Here is a 22843-nt window from a genome sequence, read left to right as displayed (position 1 = left end):
GCCTCTTGAAAATCGAGGTAAATGATGTCTATGGGTTCCCCATTGTCCACCCGACTGCTTATTCCCTCAAAGAAGTACAGAAGGTTCGTTAAGCATGACCTTCCCTTACAGAATCCGTGCTGGCTTGTTCTCAGTAGGCCATTTCTCTCGATGTGCTCGCAAATGCCGTCCTTGATCAAAGCTTCCACCATCTTCCCTATGATTGAAGTCAGGCTCACCGGCCTGTAGTTCCCGGGGTCACCCCTCGATCCCTTCTTGAAGATAGGTGTGATATTCGCCAATTTCCAGTCCTCTGGTACCTCTCCAGTTTTCAAGGATAGGTTGCAAATATGCTGGATTGTGCCCGCTATTTCTTGACTTAGTTCCTTCAGAACCCTTGGGTGGATCCCGTCCGGGCCCGGTGATTTGCCGCATTTTAACCTGTCTATCTGTTTGAGGACATCCTCCTTACTTACCTCTATGTGCTCCAATTTTTCAGCCTGTTCCCCACTCATGAGCTCCTCTGAGTCCGGTATATTAGATGTGTCTTCTCTCGTGAAGACCGACGAGAAGAACGTGTTCCTCACAAAGTGGAAGCCCTCCTCCTGGCACCATCTCCTCAACCATGCATTCACAGCCTGGAGGTTCAGGCCTTGTAGTACTCTGTCTTGGGTACTTGTTGTCCACCCACGTGGATCTTGAGAAAGGCTGTGAGTTTCTGGAGGGACTTGGGGTGAGTCCTCATTTGTGGGTTTTGTTTTGTTTTTTTTTAGTAAATATTTATTTATTTTTGTGGGTGGTGACTCGGGGCGTGGCTGGAGGCTGGTGTGTAGCTTGTTCCTCCGTTGCTTGGGTGCATGGCATGCTGCTGAACCGCGCCATGTTGTTGTGCGTGGCTCCCTCTAAAGGGGGACATAGTGGGGAATGTAGCCCGCTGAGAGAGGAGTGGGTCAGCAGGAGGATTAACTGTGGCTGCTGGTCCCACCCATGGTGGTTCGCAGGTTCATGTGCTGCTCCACTTGACTGGTTGGGTGGCTCCATGTACCCCACCGCCCTTCTCTGTCCTTCTTGAGAGGGGGGGAGAGCCTGCAGAGAAGGGGCAGGATGCACCCCTTCATCTGTGCCAGTGCTCCTGGCTGCGTTTCCCACTGTGCCTGGAGGCAGAGAAAGAGGAGTGATAATGCCTCTGCTATTGTATATTAAACTGTACAGCGCTGCATATGCCTTTCAGTGCTATAGAAATCATGAATAGTACAGAGTCCCTCATGCTAGCTGGAAAAGCACTCTGCCTAGGTTTTATGAAGAGCAAACAGCTTTTTAGACTGAGGAGTTTCAAACCCCCACCTTTGGAGAGGCATGGTCTGACATGCCGCATCTCTGAAGATATCAGCACCCTGCTGAGAAAGGCAGACTCCTCGTTCCCAACATGAGTGGGGGAGGGGGGCAGGGTGGGAAAGGTGTGAATTGTAGACTCTGCAGGACCCCAAGAGGGAAAGAAACATCGAGTTGTTTTTTTTTTTTTTTTTTTTTTCAGCATGTCCTTTATAAGCTGAACTCTGGGGCAGCATGTCTCCTACTGGGGGGAGAGGTCTGCAGGTCCCCTCCAAGGGAAAGAAGCATGGGAGATTCTTTCTCCTTAAATTCAGATTGGGAGGAGGGTGGGGCAGAGCCCTCGGGGCTGCAACAGATTATCAGAGGTTTTCCCAAAAACAAGCAGATAGGACTTACCTTTGAACCCCAATCAGCTCCCTGCAGAGGCTGGCTGTAAGAGGCAGCATGCCGTCTGGAGGGTGAAAGCCCCGATCTGTTGCTTGCAGAGGCTGTGGATTTATGCAGCAGCATGCATGACTCCTATCGGCTGCCCTGCAGAGGATGGCTGTAGGTGGCAACATGCAGGGATTCCTGGAGAGATCTCTCGGTCTGGCGAGACTCCTATCGGCTGCCCTGCAGAGGCTGGTTCTAAGCAGCAACATGCAGGGACTCCGGGAGATATTTCTCTACCGGGCCAAGTGCAGGCGGGGGGATTAGCTGAGCCAGGGCATCCTGGAGGCTCCTTGCCACTGTAGCTTGTGGATCCCCCGCTGCTGCATTCTGATGAGGATGGCTGCTGGAGGAAGATTCTCGGGCCTCACTTCTCTTCATGCCTGACTGTAAGCAGCAACATGCAGGAACTCCTGGAGAGAACTCTCGGTCTGGTGAGACTCCTATCGGCTTCCTGCAGGGGCTGGCGGCTAGCGACAGCATGCAGAACCTCCGGGAGAGATTTCTCGACCGGGCAAGTTGCAGTCGGGGGGGTTGACTGAGCCAGGATGTCCTGGAGGCTCCTCACCGGATTCGTCTGTGGATCCCCCGCTGCTACGCTCCGATGAGGATGGCTGCTGGAGGAAGATTCTCGGGCCTCACTTCTCTTCATGAAGTCTCTCAGTGCCCTCTTCCTTAGCTTGCGTGCACGTGGTGACATGTGCGCACAATGCAAGCCACACGGAAACCTCGAGCGCCGGATCCAATCAGTGGGCGCACAATTCATGAGGATCCAGTGTGTTCATCCTCCTCCTGCATCCCAGTTGTTTCTTTAGATGATTCAGGCATCTTCAAGTTGATGAGTAGAAAAGTTGTAATGGAGAGCTGTAGAAAAATCCGACCGATGGGAACGGGCGGAAACTAAAGACTGGGGATTAGGGGGAAGCAGGGGGAAATGGGTAGGGCTCGGGCATGCCCAGTGGGGCCCGGGCACTGCACGTGCTCAGAGAAAAAAAAAAATCTCTCTGAGCTATTGGAGAGCTTATCCGCAAATTGGGAGGTGTTGGGACAACACCCATATGTGGCTGACTCATCCTGCTTGTCCTAGGAGAATTACATTTTTGTGAATAGCCTAGTTTTCAAATGCTTTCGGAATAGTTGGAAGGAGCCCAGATTCCGAAACTAGGACTAAGATCAGAACCTTCCTATGCAACTAAGTTCATAGCTAGAGATATTTTGAGGGTATTGCCAGTTTCTTTAAACTCAGCACACCTGGGTTTCTGGGGCTAATAAAACTCAGCGCAGGCTGGAGTCCAAGATGATTTGGTGGTATTTTTCCAGACATCATGGCTCATCTCCCCTCCCCAGTAAATCCCAGAGCATTTTCATAACCCTTATGGCCGCAGCAGGGATGCCATTTCAAAATAATAGCTTTGGGTATCAAAACACACCTCTTGGACTCAACTCTATTTCTAGCATAGCATGGGAAAGGGATCTGAGCACTTAGGCTAAAAATACAGGCTTCGATAAAAATATTTACACATCAAAAGATAAGTTTCTCCCGCAAGCATAGGCGAAGGAGAGTTCTTCCTTTAACCAGGGGTAGGGAACTCCGGTCCTCGAGAGCCGTATTCCAGTCGGGTTTTCAGGATTTCCCTCATGAATATGCATGAGATCTATTTGCATGCACTGCTATCAATGCATATTCATGGAGGAAATCCTGAAAACCCGACTGGAATAGGGCTCTCGAGGACCGGAGTTCCCTACCCCTGCTTTAGCCCAAAGGTAGCATCCGCAGTGTGGAACCAGAAGGCTGCAGGTGTGAGAGGCCGTTCTATAAGCTAGTATCTAAATATAGGCACCAATAGCGCACCTAGTTTATAGAATAGTAGCGCTTACGTATGTGGTTGGTGCCAGTAATTGAAAGTTAGACATGCCAGCGCTAAGCGCTCTTCTCTAAAGAGTCCATCAATTGTCGCTTAGCATGCTTTTATCAGGAGGGGCATATTTACGTGGGTGGAGCATAGGCATGTCATGGACGTGTCGCCAAAAAATGGGACAACTTGTAGAATCCTATCAGTCGAGCTTGTTGCATGGCATACTTAGACACGCCCATTTATGCCAGCCATTTACCTGTTGAAAGTGGGCATACGCTTTTGTAATGGCTTAGCCATGCCCTTAAGCCATCATGGAATAAGAGCTAAGCGCGTCCTTTAGTGGTGCCTAAAATGAGGTGCCAACTTATACAACTGCCGCTTTAGGGCTTGATGCCCTAAAGTCGGTCGGTAATACTGAGTGGCTCGCTGTTGGCCGATTCTCTGACCGAGCGATTGAGGCACACTACCAAGTCTGCATGCAAACCTGACCGATCAATCACTCAGTGATCGACTGAAACATGCGCAGAGCCCTAACAGCAGGGACAGGGGAAGCAGCCTCTTGTCACTGCTGTTAGGGCTTCTTTTTTTTTTTTTAATGGTACAGATGTAATATGCCCCATAAAAAAAGAAAAGAAAAAAAGCCTCCAGCGCTGATGGTCCTCCCCAATGACCCCCCCCCCAAATGAACCAGCACTGTGACCCCCCCTCCCCCCCATGGCAGCGAAAATAGCAGGAGGGATGCCTACGCCTGCCTACCCCTGCGCCATGCCCCCACCCAGTCCTGGACACCCCACCACCACCACCCCACCAATCATCCCCCCTACCCTGCCCCCTTCCAGGAGGAAAAAAACAGCAGGAGGGATGCCCATTTTCTCCTGCCACCGGATGCTCTCCTAGACCCCCACCCCCTCCCCGAACCCCCCTCCCATACCTTTGGTAGACGGGAACTAGAGGGAAGCACCCTCCAGCTCCGAGGCCCTTACATGGAAAATGATGGGCCATGTGATGCATGGGGAGGAGCCTAAGGCCCCGATTGGCTCAGGCTGAGCCATCAGCTTGACACACTTCGAATATGTCTATGGCAGTGTTTCCCAAACCTATCCTGGTGTCCCTACAATGAATATACATGAGATAAATTTGTATGCAGTGGATGATGTTCTTTCATATGCATATTTTTTCTGAATATCCTGAAAACCTGGTAGGCTCAGAGTTCCCCGGGACAAGTTTGGAAAGCACAAGTCTTTGGGTCTCTTAAGCATACCTGAAAATCATTTTGATTTTCTATGCAGTGGTATAGTGAAGGGGGAGAGGGGGCCATCTTGGTGGGGGCACGGCACCTCTCTGCCGCCCCACACCACACTTGTGCCCTCCCTTCTCCGATCCCCCGTACCTCTTTAAATCTTCACCAGCGTGCTGGCCTGGCTTCTTCTAAAATCACTTCCGGGTCACGGGGCCAGGAAGTGACATCAGAGGGAAAGCCATTGCTGGCTTGATCAGCAGGCTAGAGAAGCTGCTCGTGCTGGCGAGTATTTAAAGAGGTAGGTAGGTTGGAAGGGAGGGGGCAAGTGTGGTGTGGGGAGATACATGGAAGGAGTAGGGGTTGGCGCAGAAGGTGGCAGAGAGGAGGATGTGGGAGAGCGCCTCCTACCCTCGCGGAGTTACTGTTTCCATGTACCTGTCCAGACTAGTGTACAACGTGTCCTTCAGAAATCCTCTAGATTTATTAGATATTCTTGCTTAAGTTTATATTTCCAGTTAAAATCATTTCTGGCTGTAGGGATGTTGCAGTCGTGTCCCATGACTCCCGCCCCCCCCCCCCCCTCACTAATTCATATACAGGTTTTTCTTTTGTTATTTTATTTTGACAGCAACTGGATTTTGCTGACAATTCATTTTTAGAACAAACATAATTTTTTGCTGGCTTATAGCTCATGTTTTATAGAACGGAACCCCTGAGAGGATGTTAAAATGCTCAGTTTTTCAGCTATCCAATAGTACAGATTAAATAGAGCAATTATTTGCAGAGCAAATGGTTCTTGAAGTGCATTTAGAGACAGGTGGGAGTTTTGATGGAGAAACTATAGTAGTTTCATATTTCATAGGGTAGGGGGGCCATCTGCTCCCTATCCATACTCATTTTGAGCTGGTTCCTGAGGTATAAGAAACAGCAGGAGGGGACAGAGGGATGATATATAGGAAATTCAAAGGAGCTGAAAGCCAACACTGAGTTGGGAAGAGAATTGATGGGGAAGACTGTACTCTGGTAGGAGCATTTTATGGAATTCACATGAAGGTTGTTTCGTTATCCCAGTGAGTCCAGCCTGAAGTGAGAGGGATGTTTCTTGGCTCAGTTTTCGGTCTAGTGAGCCCAATCTGAGATGGGAAGAGATAGGGATGTTCTTTAGCCCAGTAAACGCAGTCTGAAGAGGAAGGAAAACAGAGAGGTCAGTCTGTGATGTAAGAGGGTGAGGTATGTTCTATTAGTAGAATAAGTTGGGAGGAAGATGGAATGTTCCATTATTGGCCCAATAAGTTCAACCTGAGGTGGGAGGGAGATGGAATGTTCCATTATTGGCCCATTAAGTTCAACCGGAGGTGGGAGGGAGATGGAATGTTCCAATATTAGCCCAATAAGTTCAGTCGGAGGTGGGAGGGAGATAGGAATGTTCCATTATTGGCCCAATAAGTTCAACCGGAGATGGGAGGGAGATAGGAATGTTCCATTATTAGCCCAATAAGTTCAACCAGAGCTGGGAGGGAGATAGGAATGTTCCATTATTGGTCCAGTGAGTTCAGTTTGAGATACGAGGAAGAGGGAGATGAGAATGTCATAATAATAGCTCAGAGTTCAACTTGATGTGGGAGAGAGAGAGAGAGAAAAGGATGTTCCATTACTGGTCCAGTGAGTTCGGCCAGCAATAGAAAAGCAATATTTTACTGTTAACCCAGTGAATTCACTTGGAGATGAAAGCAAATGAGATGAAATTTCTTCATTATTTGCCCAGTAACATAGTACATGATGATAAATCAATTAAAATTGGTTCATTCAGTCTGTCCAATTATCCCATGCAAACTTCTAAAGACCTGTTCCATATGTTAGTCTTAGAAGTTTGATCACTTGTAGAATATTGCTCCTATCAAAATCCATTTTTGTTGTTTTACTAGTTAAATTTCTTCTATGCAAATAAACAAGATCCCCTTTTTTTTTTTTTTTTAAATCCAACATCTGTTTTATTATTATTTGGATTTGACTCATCCATTCCTTCACCCCTTTTTTTACCACCATGGTTCACAATAATCCACCAAAACTAGTCCAGCTGTTGCCCTAACATCCAGCTGCCCGAGGATCCAATGGCTTTGTTGTTGGGCAGTATCTGGCAACTACCAACCTGCTGACTCCGGAGCTAGTTGGTTTGTGGGGAGTTGTAGCCTGCTGGTTCCAACCCAGCTACTTTGTGGCTTGTAATAGTAGTTTAACCTGAGGCAGGAGAAAAACAGGAATGTTCTATTATTATCCCAGGGAGTTCATCCACAGACACAGGGATGTTCCATTACTATCCCAGGGAGTCCATCCAGAGACCCCAGGGATACAAGGATATTCTGTTATCCCAGGACAAGCAGGCATGATATTCTCACATGTGGGTGACGTCATCTACGGAGCCCCAGCGCGGACAGCTTGAAGTTTCAAGTTTGCTACACTGCACCACGCATGTGCATGCCTTCTTGCCCACTAGAGGGCGCATCCCCACCTCGTGGTCCTCAGTTCAGTTTTTTCCGCGGAGCCAGAAGCCCTGTGGAAATTGTGCTCTCTTTTTTGCCTTCTGACACCGCGTCTGAGTCGTTTTTCTCGGTCGCTGTGCTTTATTTTTCTTTTCGTTCGTTAGTGTGTTCGGTTATCGTAAAAAAAAAAAAATTTGTTTTTCTTTCGGCTCCGGGGGCTCCCGGTTGCCGCGGCCGCGGGACATCGTTCGTTCCCGGCCAATTTTTGAGTTCATGTCCCGTCCCTTGACGGGCTTTAAAAAGTGCACCCGGTGTGATCGGTTGCTCTCTATCACCGATCCACACCGGTGGTGCTTGCTCTGCCTGGGCCCTGAACATCCTACAGAGTCCTGCGATAGGTGCTCGACTTTTCAGTCTCGAGCGCTCCGCAGACGCCGTGCCCGAATGGCGGAGCTCTTTGCTGTGGACGCGGCGGCGAAGGCCTCGACGTCGGCCTTGGCTTCGGCCCCGGCCTTGACCTCGGGTACCTCGACCTCGCCGCGGCCCTCGGCTTCGTCTAAGCCTCCTACCTCGACGAAGCCTGCCCAGGGTAAGTCCTCACTTCCTTCCTCGACTCCAGGGTCTGCGAAGAAGCCATCCTCGGGCTCCTCGACGGCGGGTGGGTCATCCTCGGCCCCGCCCCGAGTGTCGAAGTCGGGTACCCCGAGGGAATACTCGAGACCGAGGTCGCCCTCCAGGGAGCACCCGATGGCCCCGGACCTGCCCGCCATGATGGGGATTCCGGTCTTCCAGGACCTGCTCCGAGCGCTGATTGCCTCGGAGCTGTCCGGGGCCCTTGCACACCTGCAGACGGCTTTGGCCTCGACTGCTCCGGCGTCGGCAACCTCGGCCTCGGTCCCCTCGGCTTCGGCCCCCAGGGTTCTCCCGGTCTCGACCCCGACCTTGCCCTCGACCTCGGCCTCGGTTGACCAACCTGAGCGGAGCGTGCAGCCTCGGGACAAGGTGCGTCGGGTTAGGAGGATCTCTTCGTCTTCCTCTTCCTCGAGGTCCTCCCGGGGATCCTCGCCCTCTGGCCGGCCTTGGGCAAGGCGCCGGCCGAGGAAGCCCAAACGTTCTCGGGGTTCTCCTCGGAGACGTGGCTGCTCCTCGCCGACCGGGGGTGAGACGTTGCGGGTCTCAGAGCTCCGCCTAGACAACCCGAGGCTTTTCCGTTCCTCCGAGGGCAGGGGTTCGCGAGGCTCCTCGCCGAGACGGAGGGGGCGTGCCTCGGTGCCTCGTACCCCGGGGACTTCTCCCAAGGGCTCCTCGGGGCATAGGCGATCCCCGACCCTTTCAAGGTCCCTGGATGTGGCCTCCTGAGGGTCGAGGTCTAGTAGGGAACCTCAGTATTCCCGTGAGGTTTCCCCCTCCTTTTTGGCGGCGCGGGCCTCTCGGACTCCTTCCCCGCCTTCCAGGCCCTCCTCATTCTCCAGATTCGTGCAGGATATGGCACGTGCTTTGGACCTGGACTTACTCGCGGGTTCTCAATTTACGAAGGAGTTTTTGGAGGAGCAAGACTTGCCCACTCCCCAGAGGGAAACTCCTCGGCTGCCTCTCAATAAGGTCCTCCACCAGACCTTCCTGAGAAACTTGGAATCCCCTCTTACAGTCACAGCGGTGCCGTCTAAGATGGAGTCCAAGTACTGGACCATCCCGTGTAAGGGCTTCGAGAAGACACAACTGTCTCACCAGTCGTTACTGGTCGAGTCGGCGCTGAAGAAATCGCAGCCCTCGAGGGTTTCGGCGGCAGCTCTTCCCGGACGGGAAGGGCGGACCCTGGACAAGTTTGGTCGCCGCCTCTATTCCAATTCATTGATGGCTAGCAGGGTCCTCAATTATGCCTTCACGTTTTCCTCCTATCTTCGACGCATGGTGAAAGACTTGCCCCGTTATCATGGGGTCATGCCAGATTCCCATAAGGAGGGGTTTGCTACTTTCATGGCCAATTTGTCTCAATTGCGTCTGTACCTGTTCCACGCTGTTTATGACGCATTTGAACTGGCCTCGAGGGTCTCCGCCTTTGTGGTGGCGATGCGCCGGCTGGCATGGCTCCATACGGTTGATATGGACCCGAACTTGCAGGAGCGTCTGGCCAATCTACCGTGTGTTGGATCGGAATTATTCGACGAGTCCCTGGAGGCGGCGACCAAACGACTGTCGGAACATGAGCGCTCCATCGCCTCCTTGGTCCGTCCTAAGCCATTCAGACCTCCCCCGCGGCGATACCTGCAAAAGTCCACGCCGGCTTTCTCGAGGCCCCCGCCCCGGCGCCCCCCGCGACAGGGTAGAGCGGGCCAACCTAAACCTCAGACACAGAGGGTGTCCAAGCCGGCGCCGTCTTTTTGACGTGATGTGCGGATGGGGGCGGGCCCCCTCCGCACTCTCGCCGGACCCCCTTCCCATCGGGGGTCGGTTACGGGCCTTTCATGCGGCCTGGACCGGGATCACCTCAGACACTTGGGTGCTTCGGATCATCTCCGAGGGCTACTCGCTAAATTTCTTAGCCACGCCGCCGGAACATCCACCGGGGGTGTCCCCGTGCAATCGAGCCCAGCTCCCTCTACTCCTCACGGAAGCCAGGGCCTTGTTGAGACTTCGGGCGGTGGAGCAGGTTCCCCCCAACCAGCGGGGGCGGGGGTTTTACTCCCGCTACTTTTTGGTCCCAAAGAAGACCGGGGACTTACGCCCCATTTTGGACCTCCGGAAGCTCAACAAGTTCCTGGTCCGGGAGAAGTTCCTTATGTTGTCGCTTCCGGTTTTATACCCTCTTTTAGAGGAAGGGGACTGAATGTGCTCCCTGGACTTGAAGGAAGCATATACTCATGTCCCGGTGCATCCCGCCTTCCGCAGGTTCCTACGGTTTCAGGTGGGGTAGTTGCACCTTCAATATCGGGTCCTCCCCTTCGGACTGGCTTCGTCCCCTCGAGTCTTCACGAAGTGTATGGTGGTAGTCGCTGCAGCCCTGAGATCTCGGGGGCTACAGGTCTTTCCCTACCTGGACGATTGGCTGATCAAGGCGTCGACCAGGGAGGGGGTTATCTCAGCGACCCGACAGACTATCATCTTCCTTCAACGTCTGGGGTTCGAAGTGAACTTTCCAAGTCTCATTTGTGCCCGACTCAATCCCTTCAGTTTATCGTGGCCGTGCTGGACACGGTTCGCCTCAGTTCGTTCCTCCCCCCTCCTCGGTTGGAGGCCCTGCTTCGATTGAGTCGCCAGGTTTCGCTGATGCCTGTAGTATCGGCTCAGCGCATGATGGTTCTTCTGGGTCACATGGCATCGACGGTCCACGTTACTCCGTTCGCCCGCTTGCATCTGAGGTTCCCTCAGTGGATCTTGGCCTCGCAGTGGCATCAGGATCGCGACCCAGTATCTCGTCCAATAACGGTGACTCCTTCTTTGAGACGCTCGCTCCGTTGGTGGATCAACTCTTCCAATCTTTCCGGGGGTTTGCTCTTTCTCGTTCCTCCGCATCGCAAGGTCCTGACCACGGACTCCTCGGAGTACGCGTGGGGGGCTCATCTCGACGGTCTGCGGACTCAGGGTCTATGGTCGGCGGAGGACCGTCTTTGTCACATCAATGTGTTGGAACTTCGGGCCATTTTTCTGGCGGCTCGAGCATTCTGCCACTTGCTACACGATCAGGTAGTCCTCGTGCGGACGGACAACCAGGTGGCAATGTATTATGTAAACAAACAGGGCGGAACGGGCTCTTGGTCCCTGTGCCGGGAAGCCCTGCGCCTTTGGGAATGGGCGGTCTCCCAGAACATATTCCTGCGTGCGGTTTACATTTAGGGAGAGAAGAATTGTCTGGCCGACAAACTCAGTCGTCTTCTCCAGCCGCACGAGTGGTCGCTGAACTCCCGGGTTCTACACGAGGTCTTCGACCGCTGGGGGACCCCTCAGGTGGATCTGTTTGCCTCCCCGGAGACTCACAAACTGCCCCTCTATTGTTCTCGGATGTACTCCCCGGACCGTCTCGAGGCCGATGCCTTCCTCCTCGACTGGGAGGAGAAGTTTCTTTATGCGTTCCCTCCTTTTCCTCTGATTTTGAGAACGTTGGTACATCTCAAATCGACCAGGGCCACTATGATTCTCATTGCGCCTCGTTGGCCCAGACAGCACTGGTTCTCCCTGCTCCTTCAACTCAGTGTAAGGGAACCTCTGCTTCTGCCTGTTTTTCCCTCTCTGCTGTCTCAGAGTCGGGGTTTGCTGTTACATCCCAATCTTCAGTCTTTACATCTGACCGCTTGGTTCCTTTCCCCTTAACTTCGGTTCCTGTTTCTCAGTCGGTGAGGGAGATTTTGGAAGCCTCGCGCAAGGTCTTGACTAGGCTCTGTTATTCTCAGAAGTGGACCAGATTTTCATCCTGGTGCTCCTCGAACCATCTGGACCCGAGTTCAGTCCCGGTGTCTTCGGTCCTGGAATATTTGTTGCATCTGTCTAAGTCTGGGCTGAAGACAACTTCCATTCGGGTGCATCTCAGTGCCATTGCGGCGTTCCATCGGCATCTCGAGGGTCGGTCTCTTTCTCTTCATCCTCTGGTGACTCGTTTCATGAAGGGTCTCGTGAATGTTCACCCTCCTCTGAAACCTCCTCCTGTAGTTTGGGATCTTAATGTGGTCTTGGCTCAAATGATGAAGCCTCCTTTTGAGCCTATCGACAAATCTCATCTTAAGTTTCTCACTTGGAAGGTGGTCTTTTTGCTTGCGGTCACATCCGCTCGTCGGATTAGTGAGTTGCAGGCTTTGGTTGCGGATCCACCTTTTACTGTGTTTCATCATGACAAGGTGGTTCTTCGCACCCATCCCAAATTTTTACCTAAGGTTGTGTCTGATATCCACATCAATCAGTCCATTGTTCTTCGGGTGTTCTTCCCGAAGCTCCACGCTCATCCTGGTGAGGCGGCACTTCACACGCTTGACTGTAAGAGGGCGTTGGCCTTTTATCTCCAACGTACCAAGTCTCATCGGAAGGTTCCTCAATTGTTTTTGTCCTTTGATCCTAATCGGTTGGGACATCCTGTTTCCAAGCGCACCTTGTCCAACTGGTTGGCTGCTTGTATTTCTTTTTGCTACGCTCAGGCTGGTCTCACGCTCCATGGTCGAGTCACGGGGCATAAGGTCAGGGCTATGGCAGCTTCTGTTGCTTTCCTCCGGTCTACTCCTGTGGAGGACATATGTAAAGCTGCCACTTGGTCTTCGGTTCATACGTTCACCTCCCACTACTGTCTGGACACTCTGTCCAGAAGCGACGGCAGGTTTGGCCAGTCGGTGTTACGTAACCTGTTTTCCTAAATTGCCATCCTCCCACCTGCCCTTTTTTGGTTGGCTTGGAGGTCACCCACATGTGAGAATATCATGCCTGCTTGTCCTGTGATAAAGCACAGTTACTTACCGTAACAGGTGTTATCCAGGGACAGCAGGCATATATTCTCACAACCCGCCTTCCTCCCCGGGGATGGCTTCTTTGCTGGTTATGGAACTGAGGACCACGAGGTGGGGATGCGCCCTCTAGTGGGCAAGAAGGCATGCACATGCGTGGTGCAGTGTAGCAAACTTGAAACTTCAATCAAGTTTGCTTGAAAAGCTGTCCGCGCTGGGGCTCCGTAGATGACGTCACCCACATGTGAAAATATATGCCTGCTGTCCCTGGATAACACCTGTTACGGTAAGTAACTGTGCTTTATTGTCCCAGGGAATTCATCCAGTGGCCACAGAGACACAGAGATGTTCTATTACTGTATTAAAAAAACAAGGACAGTGAAACGCAATTACTCTCAAACCATCAAAGTTTCACCAAAACATCAAAAGATTGCATAACATTAGACAACAATAAATAAGCATCTATATGCGTGAGAAAGAGGGGAAAAGCCTCATAACCCCATGAGACAGGGGTACATAACTCCGGCCCTCCAGGGCCAAATCCAATCGGGTTTTCAGGATTTCCCCAGTGAATTTGTTTGAGCTCTATTTGCCTGTGCTGCTTCCATTATATGCATATTGATCTCATGCATATTCATTGGGGAAAACCTGGCCTGGCGAGGGCCAAAGTTGTGCACCCCTGCCATGGGAGATAAAACAGTTAAATCTCCACATTGAAAGGGGTAGGAAAGTTCATAAGCAAAAAAAAAAAAAAAAACCCTCTTACACAACAAAAAAATTTCCGATCTTGAAGATAGTGGTGAGGTGAGGAGTGGTCTACAGGTAGAGCTGCTGGCTCCGCACCCTGAGGTTGTGGGCTTGAATCCCAACACTGTTCCTTGTGACCCTAGGCAAGTCACTTAATCCTCCATTGCCCCAGGTACAAAATAAATACTTATATCTTAAATAATAAAATGCTAGCCGCGCATGCGCACTCGCGCTGCGTGTTCCCTGATCCCTTTTCTGTCGCGGTGTGGTGGCATGAGTGCGCATGCGCGCTTAGTACGTTACTGGCGGGGATGGAGAGAAGCAGCGTTGCTGGGCAAGGGGCCGTCCTCGCCCGCCCCGAGACCAGGGCAATCTCAAGGCACACTGGCCATGCTAGGGGTAGGGTAGGGAGGAGGGCTTTGAGGCAGGCGGCTGTCGGCGGAGAGCAGCCAAATGCAGGAAGCAGAGCGGCCAGGTAAACAAAAAAACAACCGAGCGAGCCGGGCCACTGAGAAAGCGCAGGAGGCCTAGCCTGGGCTGCGGACGGGGACGGAGCTGGGGCGGTGAGCCTTCCCTGTGGATGTCCGCTGAAGCGAATAGCTTTCCAGCGGCTACGTTTCGCTCCATCTACCACAACTTCCTGTTTCCGGCAGGGCGGGACGCGGCACATGGAAAGAAGTTGCGGCGGAGGGAGCATGACGTCGAGCGCTGTTTCTACAAAGAGCGCCTCCTGCCCCCCCCCCCCCTCTCCGGAACGAATCGAGAAATGGAGCCGGGCCGCCCTCCGCGACAGACCATCACCCCCTTCCCTTCCCGCGGACTCGACTACCTTGGCGATTCAAGCAGCGTGTGCAGCAATCTTCACACACTGCTTCGGGCCCTTCTACTGCCCTGATTTGCTCTGCCGCGTCTCTGATGATCACAAAATTTAATGAAAACTTAACATGTGAGCTGTCTGTCTTTTTTTTTTCTTTCTCTCTCTCTCCTTGGCCACTGTCTGTCTGTCTGTTGTTTTTTTTCTTTGTCTCTCTCTCCTTGGCCACTGTCTGTTTGTCTTTTTTTCTTTGTCTCTCTCTCCTTGGCCGCTATCTGTCTGTCTTTTTTCTTTTTGTCTCTCTCCTTGGCTGCTGTCTGTCTGTCTGATTCTCTGGCCTCCTGTCTGCCATTCTGTCTTTCTTGCTTTCTCTCCCTGCCCGCTGCCTTGCTGTGTGCGTCTGTCTTTCGTTCTCGTGCGCTGCCTGCCTGTTTTTCTGTCTGTCTCCTTGGCCCCCTGCCTGCCTGTCTCCCTTTGTGGTGCCATGTCTGCCTACCTTTCTTTCTCTCTATGTGGCCCCCTTCTGTCTCCCCCCTAGAGCAAACCAAGATTGCTGCCTGCCTGCCAGCACAACCCTCCCCCAAAGCATAGCAAGTTTGCTCCCTGGCCCCCTTTCCCTCTCCCCCCTCCCACTTCCATGTGCAGCAGCAGCATTTCCCTCCGATCCTTCCCTGTGCAGCAGGGAATCTTGCAGATAGCGAGAACTAGAAGGCCTTGAGGATGCGCAGATGCTCAAGGCCCAGCACAAGGAAGAGGGAAGATCTTCCAGCACCGGCATCGGCATGTCCTGTGCGTTGGTGCTGGTGCCAGATGGGGGTAAGCAAATGTGTTTGGGTGGATGATTTGGAGATGCCAGATCGCGGCAGGGGGGGGGCGACGCGAGCGGGGATATGCTGGATTGCCGGGGGGGGGGCGCTCGTAAATCAAGTCAAGCTCGGTTTCCGAGGTGCAGATTTTGCGAATGTTTTGCTCATCTTGCAAACCACGGCACTCGTAAACCGAGGTTTGACTGTATATATATATAAACCACTTTGAATGTATAACCACAAAAAAGCAGTATACATTTCTCTTTCCCCTTTTAATTATTATAGCAATAATCCAACCAAGATAAGTTATTATATTCAAGATTGGAATGTTTTTTGCTTAGGAAGTTTCTTACCCCTTTCAGTGTGGAGATTTAACTTTTTTTTATCTCCCATGGGGTTCTGAGGATTTTTCCTTCTTTTCTTATACATATGAATGCTTATTTATTGTTGTTTAATGTGCTGCAATCACTGGCGTAGCCAGGGTGAGTGGCGGCGGTGGCGCCCCCTCTCCTGCCCTCTTCCCCGCCGCCGCATGCACACGCCCCTTCCCCGTACCTTTTTAACTTCGGCGCAAGCAGCCACCAACTTGCTGCCCACGACGGCTTCGGTGTTCTCTCTGGCGTCACTTCCCAGGCTCAGGTCCCGGAAGTGACTTCAGAGGGAGTGTCGAAGCCGACGTGGGCAGCAGGTTAGTGGTTGTTCACGCCAAAGTTTAAAAAAGTACGGGGGAGGGGAGGAGGGGCATTGAAGTGGAGAGGTGGCAGTGCCCTGAGGAAAACCGCGCCCGGGGCAGGACTCCCCCCCCCCCTTCTACGCCACTGGATGCAATCTTTTCAAGTCTTGGTGAAACTTTGATGGTTTAGGACGCTGTCTCTCAAACTTTCTTGAGCCGGGGCACACTAAAGGTAGTGGCCACAGCTCGAGGCACCCAGAAGTGCGTGGATGTCGCCGTGATGACATCACGTGTATGCGTGACATCATCACGTCGACATCCGCACATGTGCAGAGGCGCTCCAGATGGGCCCTGAGACGCCAGTAGGGGGTGGCAGCAGGGAAGAGGGCCAGAGAGAAGGAGAGGCACTGATGCCAGCTGATTGCCTACAACAGTGTTTCTCAGTTACTTCAAGCTAAGTACCCCTAAGTCTAACAAATATCAACCGAGTACCCCAACCACAGACCTCCCTAGGCCCTCCCAAGCTCTACCCCAGATTCCATCCCCTTTACTAATTGTAATGCAATTTTTTCCATTCATTTTTCATATACACACAATATACACAGCAGATATAAATTCTCAAAACTGACACATTTCAATCACTATATTGAAAATAAAATCATTTTACCTATCAGCGATCCTCTGCAGCCTGCTGTAATTAGCTTTAAAGGTGAGACCGGGAGGCTAGGGGGGAAGCCGGAGGATGCTAGAGAGAAGGGGAAACATGCAGGCCTTCAGCTGTAATCTTATACCTTCCGACTCTCCAGGAACCGGGTCCCCCCAGCTCTCCCTCTTCCTAGAAACCCCCCTCCCCACCAAAATAAAAACCCTCCCACCCCTTCCAAATCAAGCATGCAATCAGTCACTCCACCAGTCACACCATTCTCCCTCTCCCACAAGGCCCCAGGGAACCAGGACAAAAGGCAGGAATGAAAAAAACCAAGACTTATTAGAAGGAGTTCCACACTAAGCTCTGAGCCCGAGGGGATAATGACTGAATGTAGGCCAACGCACAGTCTTCTAATCCTCAATCCACTTGTTGCGCTTAGAGCTGCATCAGGAGAAAGGCACTTTCTACTTTCTATTTTGAGATTTATATGCAAAACTAGCCCATTTGGAGAAATTGACCTGAGAGCGAATCATTGCATAATCATAATTCAACTTTGTTGGCAATATATTGTTGCTATGTTTTCACTCCGCAATCCTCTTTGTAAGGGAGACAGGAAAAGTGCCTTGAGTGCTAAAGAAGGCCCAGACACATTGAGTCAACATGGGGGTCTAAAACTCATCATAGGCATTTTTTATAAACCTCAAATTCTTTTCATGAGCTGGGAAGGATGTAGAGATGGCCAATGGATTATTTCCAAGAATGGGTGGAGAGGTGTTTTTACTGCTTATTATCTTTGAAGCTTTAATTTCACTATATGTTATATTTCTTTCACGTTTTTCTTGTGCTCTTTTCACTTTGGTCTGAGCATTTTCTTCTTCAGTACCTAAATGCTCTTTGCTTTTCCTTAGCTGCAGCAGATAAAGTGATTGGGCAAAAAACAGCTTATTCTTCTAGAATGTGGTTAAGTCTTCTAGCTCTTTCAGCCTTGTTAAACAGCAAATGGCCTCCAATCCCTGGGGAAGGGAACAAATGCCAAGATTGCTTTGCTGTCTGGTCTGCTTTATGGAATCGATGTAGACCTCAAGGAATGATTTAATGGTTCAGTGTTTTTATGTCGGAAACAAAAAGAAAATGTGCTTAGCTGTCACAGCCCAGGAGTGGTATAAAAAACAAACAAACTTGAAAGTGAGAATATGCTGAATTTTTGAAGAAGAGGGAAGGGTCTACCAGAAAGAATTGAATGAAGTGAATACAAAATCTAACTGGAGTGGGGGTGGGGTGCTTTCTTATGTTAAAACTAAAATGGCCGCCTGCATTTTTTTCCACTGGAAATATTCACACCTAGGCATTTGATAGCTGTAAGATGGTAACGCTCAACAGTGATAAATGAAGGTTAATTTTCATTCTCACTTCTGAAGAAGACTTTCATACAGGATTAGGTTTTTGAGGTTTGGTTTGTATAACAATAATTGGAAGCCCAGGAACAAGTAAGCAAATGAATTTCAGCCTTATGTCTTAAAGAAGTGACATGATGGTGGAAGCCTGTTAATGAGGCAGTATTTATAAACCGACACATAATAGACTTGAAATTTAAATTTATCGCTCCCTTAGGTTTTCAGTGTCCTCTTTTGTTATAATGAAGGTCTATTGTTGTTGAAAGTCACAGCCTAAACTGCAAATACATTTAATTTTGCATTCATTTGGCTAACACCTGTAACCAAAGCACATTTACCATTATGCTATGCAAAACCGAAAAATCTGATGCCAGCAGACCAGGGGTGCCAATTATTCAAGCAGCAGGCGAGGAAGGATCAATTAAAGTAAAATAGCAAAAGGTAAGGAATTTATATGACCAATCTAGCAATTTAAGAGCAGAAGCAGCAGTGTGGATGACAAATCTATGCAGTAGATTCAACTAAACAGAAGACAAAATTAACTTAAGAAATGAAATTTGTCTCTAGACCAAGGACATGGTGATCTCTCCTGCCCTTTGAAGTAGCAATTTGCAAGACTCTAGGTTTGACTGATCTTGGAGAATGAAATCCTGTCTCCCACGATGAGGGGTGCTGTCTTAGGTCAGCTCTGTTGGTCTCTGTTAGAGCAGTGCAGTTAATAAGTCCATGACCAAATTAGGATGAAGACCAAAATCCTTATCTTGTCCTACAACAGACTGGTCCTTTTAGGTCAGCTTTGAACTTGCCTCTCGGAGCCCTTTTCTGTGCTTGCTAATGCTGTCTCCGTTTTCCTGCCTTTGCTTTCCTTTTTCTTTTTCTGAGAAACCTTCACATTGAATTTATCTGTCTCTTTTGTACATTTTTTTTTACTCTCCCAGACCACGACTCTGATTGGACTGCTGAAGACAGCCCGCCTCCTGCGCTTGGTGCGGGTGGCCCGTAAGCTGGACCGTTACTCAGAATATGGTGCTGCCGTGCTCTTTCTGCTGATGTGTACTTTTGCTCTCATTGCCCATTGGCTGGCTTGCATTTGGTATGCCATTGGCAACATGGAGTGCTCCATGGGCAATGCGCACAAGATTGGTTGGCTGTACACGCTTGGGGGCCAGATTGGGAAGCCTTACAACAGTACTGGTAGATCTGGACCTTCCATCCAGGACAAGTATGTGACGGCCCTGTACTTTACTTTCAGCAGCCTTACTAGTGTGGGTTTCGGAAACGTGTCCCCCAACACCAACTCTGAGAAAATCTTCTCCATCTGTGTCATGCTCATTGGCTGTAAGTACATCGCATAGTGATCTCTCTCTCTTTCTCATTGGCTTGAAGGTCATTTCATAGAGTGCTATAGATGTAAGAATGTTGTAGATATGGATTTAATATATATTTTTTTTCTTCCATCATATTGTTAAAATCAAACTTTAGGGAACGTTATGGGTCTGATGGTCAAAGGGGCTTAACCGGGCAGAAGAGGCTTCTGCCCGGTTAAACCCCGCTGAGCTGACCAGCACTTAATCAAGACACTTACTTAGCAAACCAACAAGCCAAGGGGCAGACTGTGGGTAGAATTTGGGCAGTGCCGCTACTTAACCAGTTAACAATGACATTCAATCTGATAACTGCTAAAGTAAATGGATAAAGTTAACATGGCCAGCCTTATGTATGGTTCATAGGGGGAGCCACAGGGGCCCCCCATGGATGTAGGGAAGGAGGGAGCAAGAGGAGGGGCACCCCGCTGGATTTCTTAGCCACTGCTGCAATTCTCCACCCAAAGGCATCTATCTCTTTTTCCCCCAAGCCCGTTCTCTCTCAATCCCCCATCTACCTTAAAATTTGTCGCTCTCCATCTTTAGATGTCACCAGCACTGGTAACGATTGACTTATCCCGCCTGCAGCCTGCTCCAGAGTAGGGTTGTCAGATTTTCCTTTCAGAAAATCTGGACCTCTAGACACACCCCCCAAGCCCGCCTAGTTACCCTAATCCCGCCCCCACTGCCTGGTCTTGTCAGGCAAGAAGGAAGCCACGTATGCGCAGACACTACGTGATGACAGCATGTGCGCGTGATGTCATCACGTGACGGCCGCACCTGTGCGGATTTCCTCGCTGCCCGACAGCTTTTCGAAACCCGGACAAAGTGCCGGGTTTTGGAAAGCTGTCCGGGGAAATCCAGACGTCTGGTAACCCTACTCCAGAGCATTCTTTCTGACCCACTCCATCCCTGCAGAAACTAGAAGTTGTGTCAGAGGGAAGGCTCTGGAGCAGGTCACAGGGAGCACATGTCGATCATGTGACATCTAAAACTGAAGAGAGACAAATATGAGGGTACCCAGGGGATTATGAGAGATGGGGAGATGCTGAACCGCACTGGCAGGGGCGAGGGGGGCCCCACCAAACTGGTCTGCTAAAAGGCTGAGCTAACCGGGCACTGGCTAAATTCCAAGTGACCACACAACAAACCTGGATATTCAATGGCAGAGCTCAGACATGACCCAGCATTGAATATCCAGAGTGAATTCTGCCTGCGTTGGTCAGTGCTGACTGCCTCTGTCTCTATGTATTTATGTAGAGCAATAAACTGATTGTGATTGTGTGTGTGTGTGTGTATGTATATATATCTAATATAATAAAATGCTAGGCCGCGCATGCGCACTAAAAAAATCGTGTTCCCTGATCCGTCACGTAAACACGATTGCGCATGCGTGGGTTTTACGTCACCACTTGCTCGCGGCGGCTTTCAAATAATAAAAAAAAAAATTACACAGCTGCGGCGGCCTTCCTCACCGTGAATGGTACCGGCTCCTCTCTCGAACTGCACCAGGATCGAGAGAGGAGCTGCAGCGCCGGCTTTCAACTTTAAAAAAAAAAAACAAAACAACTGGAGATCGCCGCTCTCACCCGGCTCCCACTATGCAACCCCCCCCCCCCCCCCATGGGAGGATGCGCCGCAGCAAAGTGCTGCACAGGTACTGGAGGGGGAGAGACATATCGCTTCTGCACCGGTACAAACATCCCTCCGCGTTGGCACTCGCTGCACGTTAAACAGGCTGCTTCGGGCTTTCTCCTGCAGTTGAGTCCCTTTGCTGCGTCACTGATTACGTCATCAATGACGCGACAAAGAGACTCAACGGCAGAAGAAAGCAGAAGCAGTCTGTTTAGCGTGCTGCGGCTGCCAACGCTGGAGGGAGGTTTGATATTAAAGTCATCTTGCTGGGAGGGTCACAGAGTCAGCGGGGGTTGGGCTGGGAGGGGAGAGAAGTGTCTGCCTCGGGTGCTTCAGGCAGCAGCAGCGTTTACAATTCGCTGCTGTTGCCGGCTTCAGGCCTTCCTCTCTGGCCTTCCTTCCTGTTTTCATGAAGACAGGACCAGCCAGAGAGAAAGACCTGAAGCCAGCAACAGCAATGAATTGTGAATGCTGCTGCTGCCCAATGAAGTAGTTAAATGAGGAAAGGGAGCAGAGGGGGAGAGAATGGCTTGGAGGGAAGGAGGAAGGTATGCCAGACCAAGGCAAAAGGAAGGAGGAGATGGAGAGAGGCCATATGGGACAGAGAGAGAGAGATGGAAAGAGAAGAGAGGGCAGTGAATGGAAGGGGCAACATAGAGGGTGAACAGTATTCTAGCACCCGTTAATGTAACGGGCTTAAAGACTAGTATATATATATATATATATATAATTGTGTTGTTTTGGAAGGGTTGTGGGGAAAGGTTTGCATTTGGTAGACAATACTAAAATTTGTAATATGATAGACACCCTGGAAGATGCAGAAAATAGAGGGTGGAATATAGTAAACTTGAGAAATAGCCTAGATTTAATGTTTAAAAAAATGCAAGAAAGGGACTTGGGGGTAATGGTGGACATGACAATGAAGCCGATGGCACAGTGCGCAGCGGCCGCAAAGAGAGCGAATAGAATGCTAGGCATAATAAAGAAGGGTATTACAACCAGAACGAAAGAAGTAATCCTGCCATTGTATCGGGCGATGGTGCATCCGCATCTGGAGTACTGCGTCCAATATTGGTCGCCGTATCTTAAGAAGGATATGGCGTTACTCGAGAGGGTTCAGAGGAGAGCGACGCGTCTGATAAAGGGGATGGAAAACCTTTCATACGCTGAGAGACTGGAGAAACTGGGTTTCTTTTCCCTGGAGAAGAGGAGACTTAGAGGGGATATGATAGAGACTTACAAGATCATGAAGGGCATAGAGAGAGTGGAGAGGGACAGATTCTTCAAACTTTTGAAAAATAAGAGAACAAGAGGGCATTCGGAAAACTTGAAAGGGGACAGATTAAAAATGAATGCTAGGAAGTTCTTCTTTACCCAAGATGTGGTGGACACCTGGAATGCGCTTCCAGAGGGCGTAATAGGGCAGAGTACGGTACTGGGGTTTAAGAAAGGATTGGAAAATTTCCTGCTGGAAAAGGGGATAGAGGGGTATAGACAGAGGATTACTGCACAGGTCCTAGACCTGTTGGGCCGCTGCGTGAGCGGGCTGCTGGGCGCAATAGATCTCAGGTCTGACCCAGCGGAGGCATTGCTTATGTTCTTAAGAACTAGTGGTGTTCTTACCGGGTGATCTTACGGTGGATAAACAGGTAGATAAAGCAAGATGCTTGGGTGCGTAGGGAAAGGAATGGCCAGTATGGGAGAGGTTGATAATGCCTCTGTATAAGTCTCTGGTGAGACTTTATTTGAACTGCTATGTGTAGCTCTGGAGACTACACTTCCAAAAAGATATAAGCAGGATGGAGACAACCCAGATGGTGGCTACTAAACTGGCCAGGGGTCTTTATCATAAAGACAAAGACATATATATATATTTTTATTTTTTATTTTTTTTTTTAATTTTATTTTTTTTACTTTCCAAAATCAGCCCTGTTTTTAAAATGTCAAACTTTTTTTTTCCAGTTCCTTGTTGGTAGCTCACTTGCCTACTGTACAACCTGAGTTCCAATCCTACACTGAGAT

The 22843-nt window shown here is 50.2% G+C and overlaps 1 protein-coding gene across 3 annotated transcripts in view; it reads left to right on the top strand.

Moving 5' to 3' along the window:
* KCNH2 (potassium voltage-gated channel subfamily H member 2) overlaps window positions 1-22843 on the top strand; it is an 809359-nt gene that overhangs the window by 710057 nt on the left and 76459 nt on the right. For all 3 annotated transcript variants that reach the window (XM_033932079.1, XM_033932078.1, XM_033932080.1), the window contains one exon: window positions 18761-19160. In XM_033932079.1, the coding sequence (XP_033787970.1) occupies window positions 18761-19160 (400 nt within the window). The remainder of the gene's footprint in view (window positions 1-18760; window positions 19161-22843) is intronic.

Source organism: Geotrypetes seraphini, chromosome 2 (genome assembly GCF_902459505.1).
Source record: "Geotrypetes seraphini chromosome 2, aGeoSer1.1, whole genome shotgun sequence".
In the NCBI taxonomy this organism is placed as follows: domain Eukaryota; kingdom Metazoa; phylum Chordata; class Amphibia; order Gymnophiona; family Dermophiidae; genus Geotrypetes; species Geotrypetes seraphini.
The sequence above is the reverse complement of the archived record's forward strand: the minus strand, read 5'-3'. Positions and strand labels throughout refer to the sequence as shown.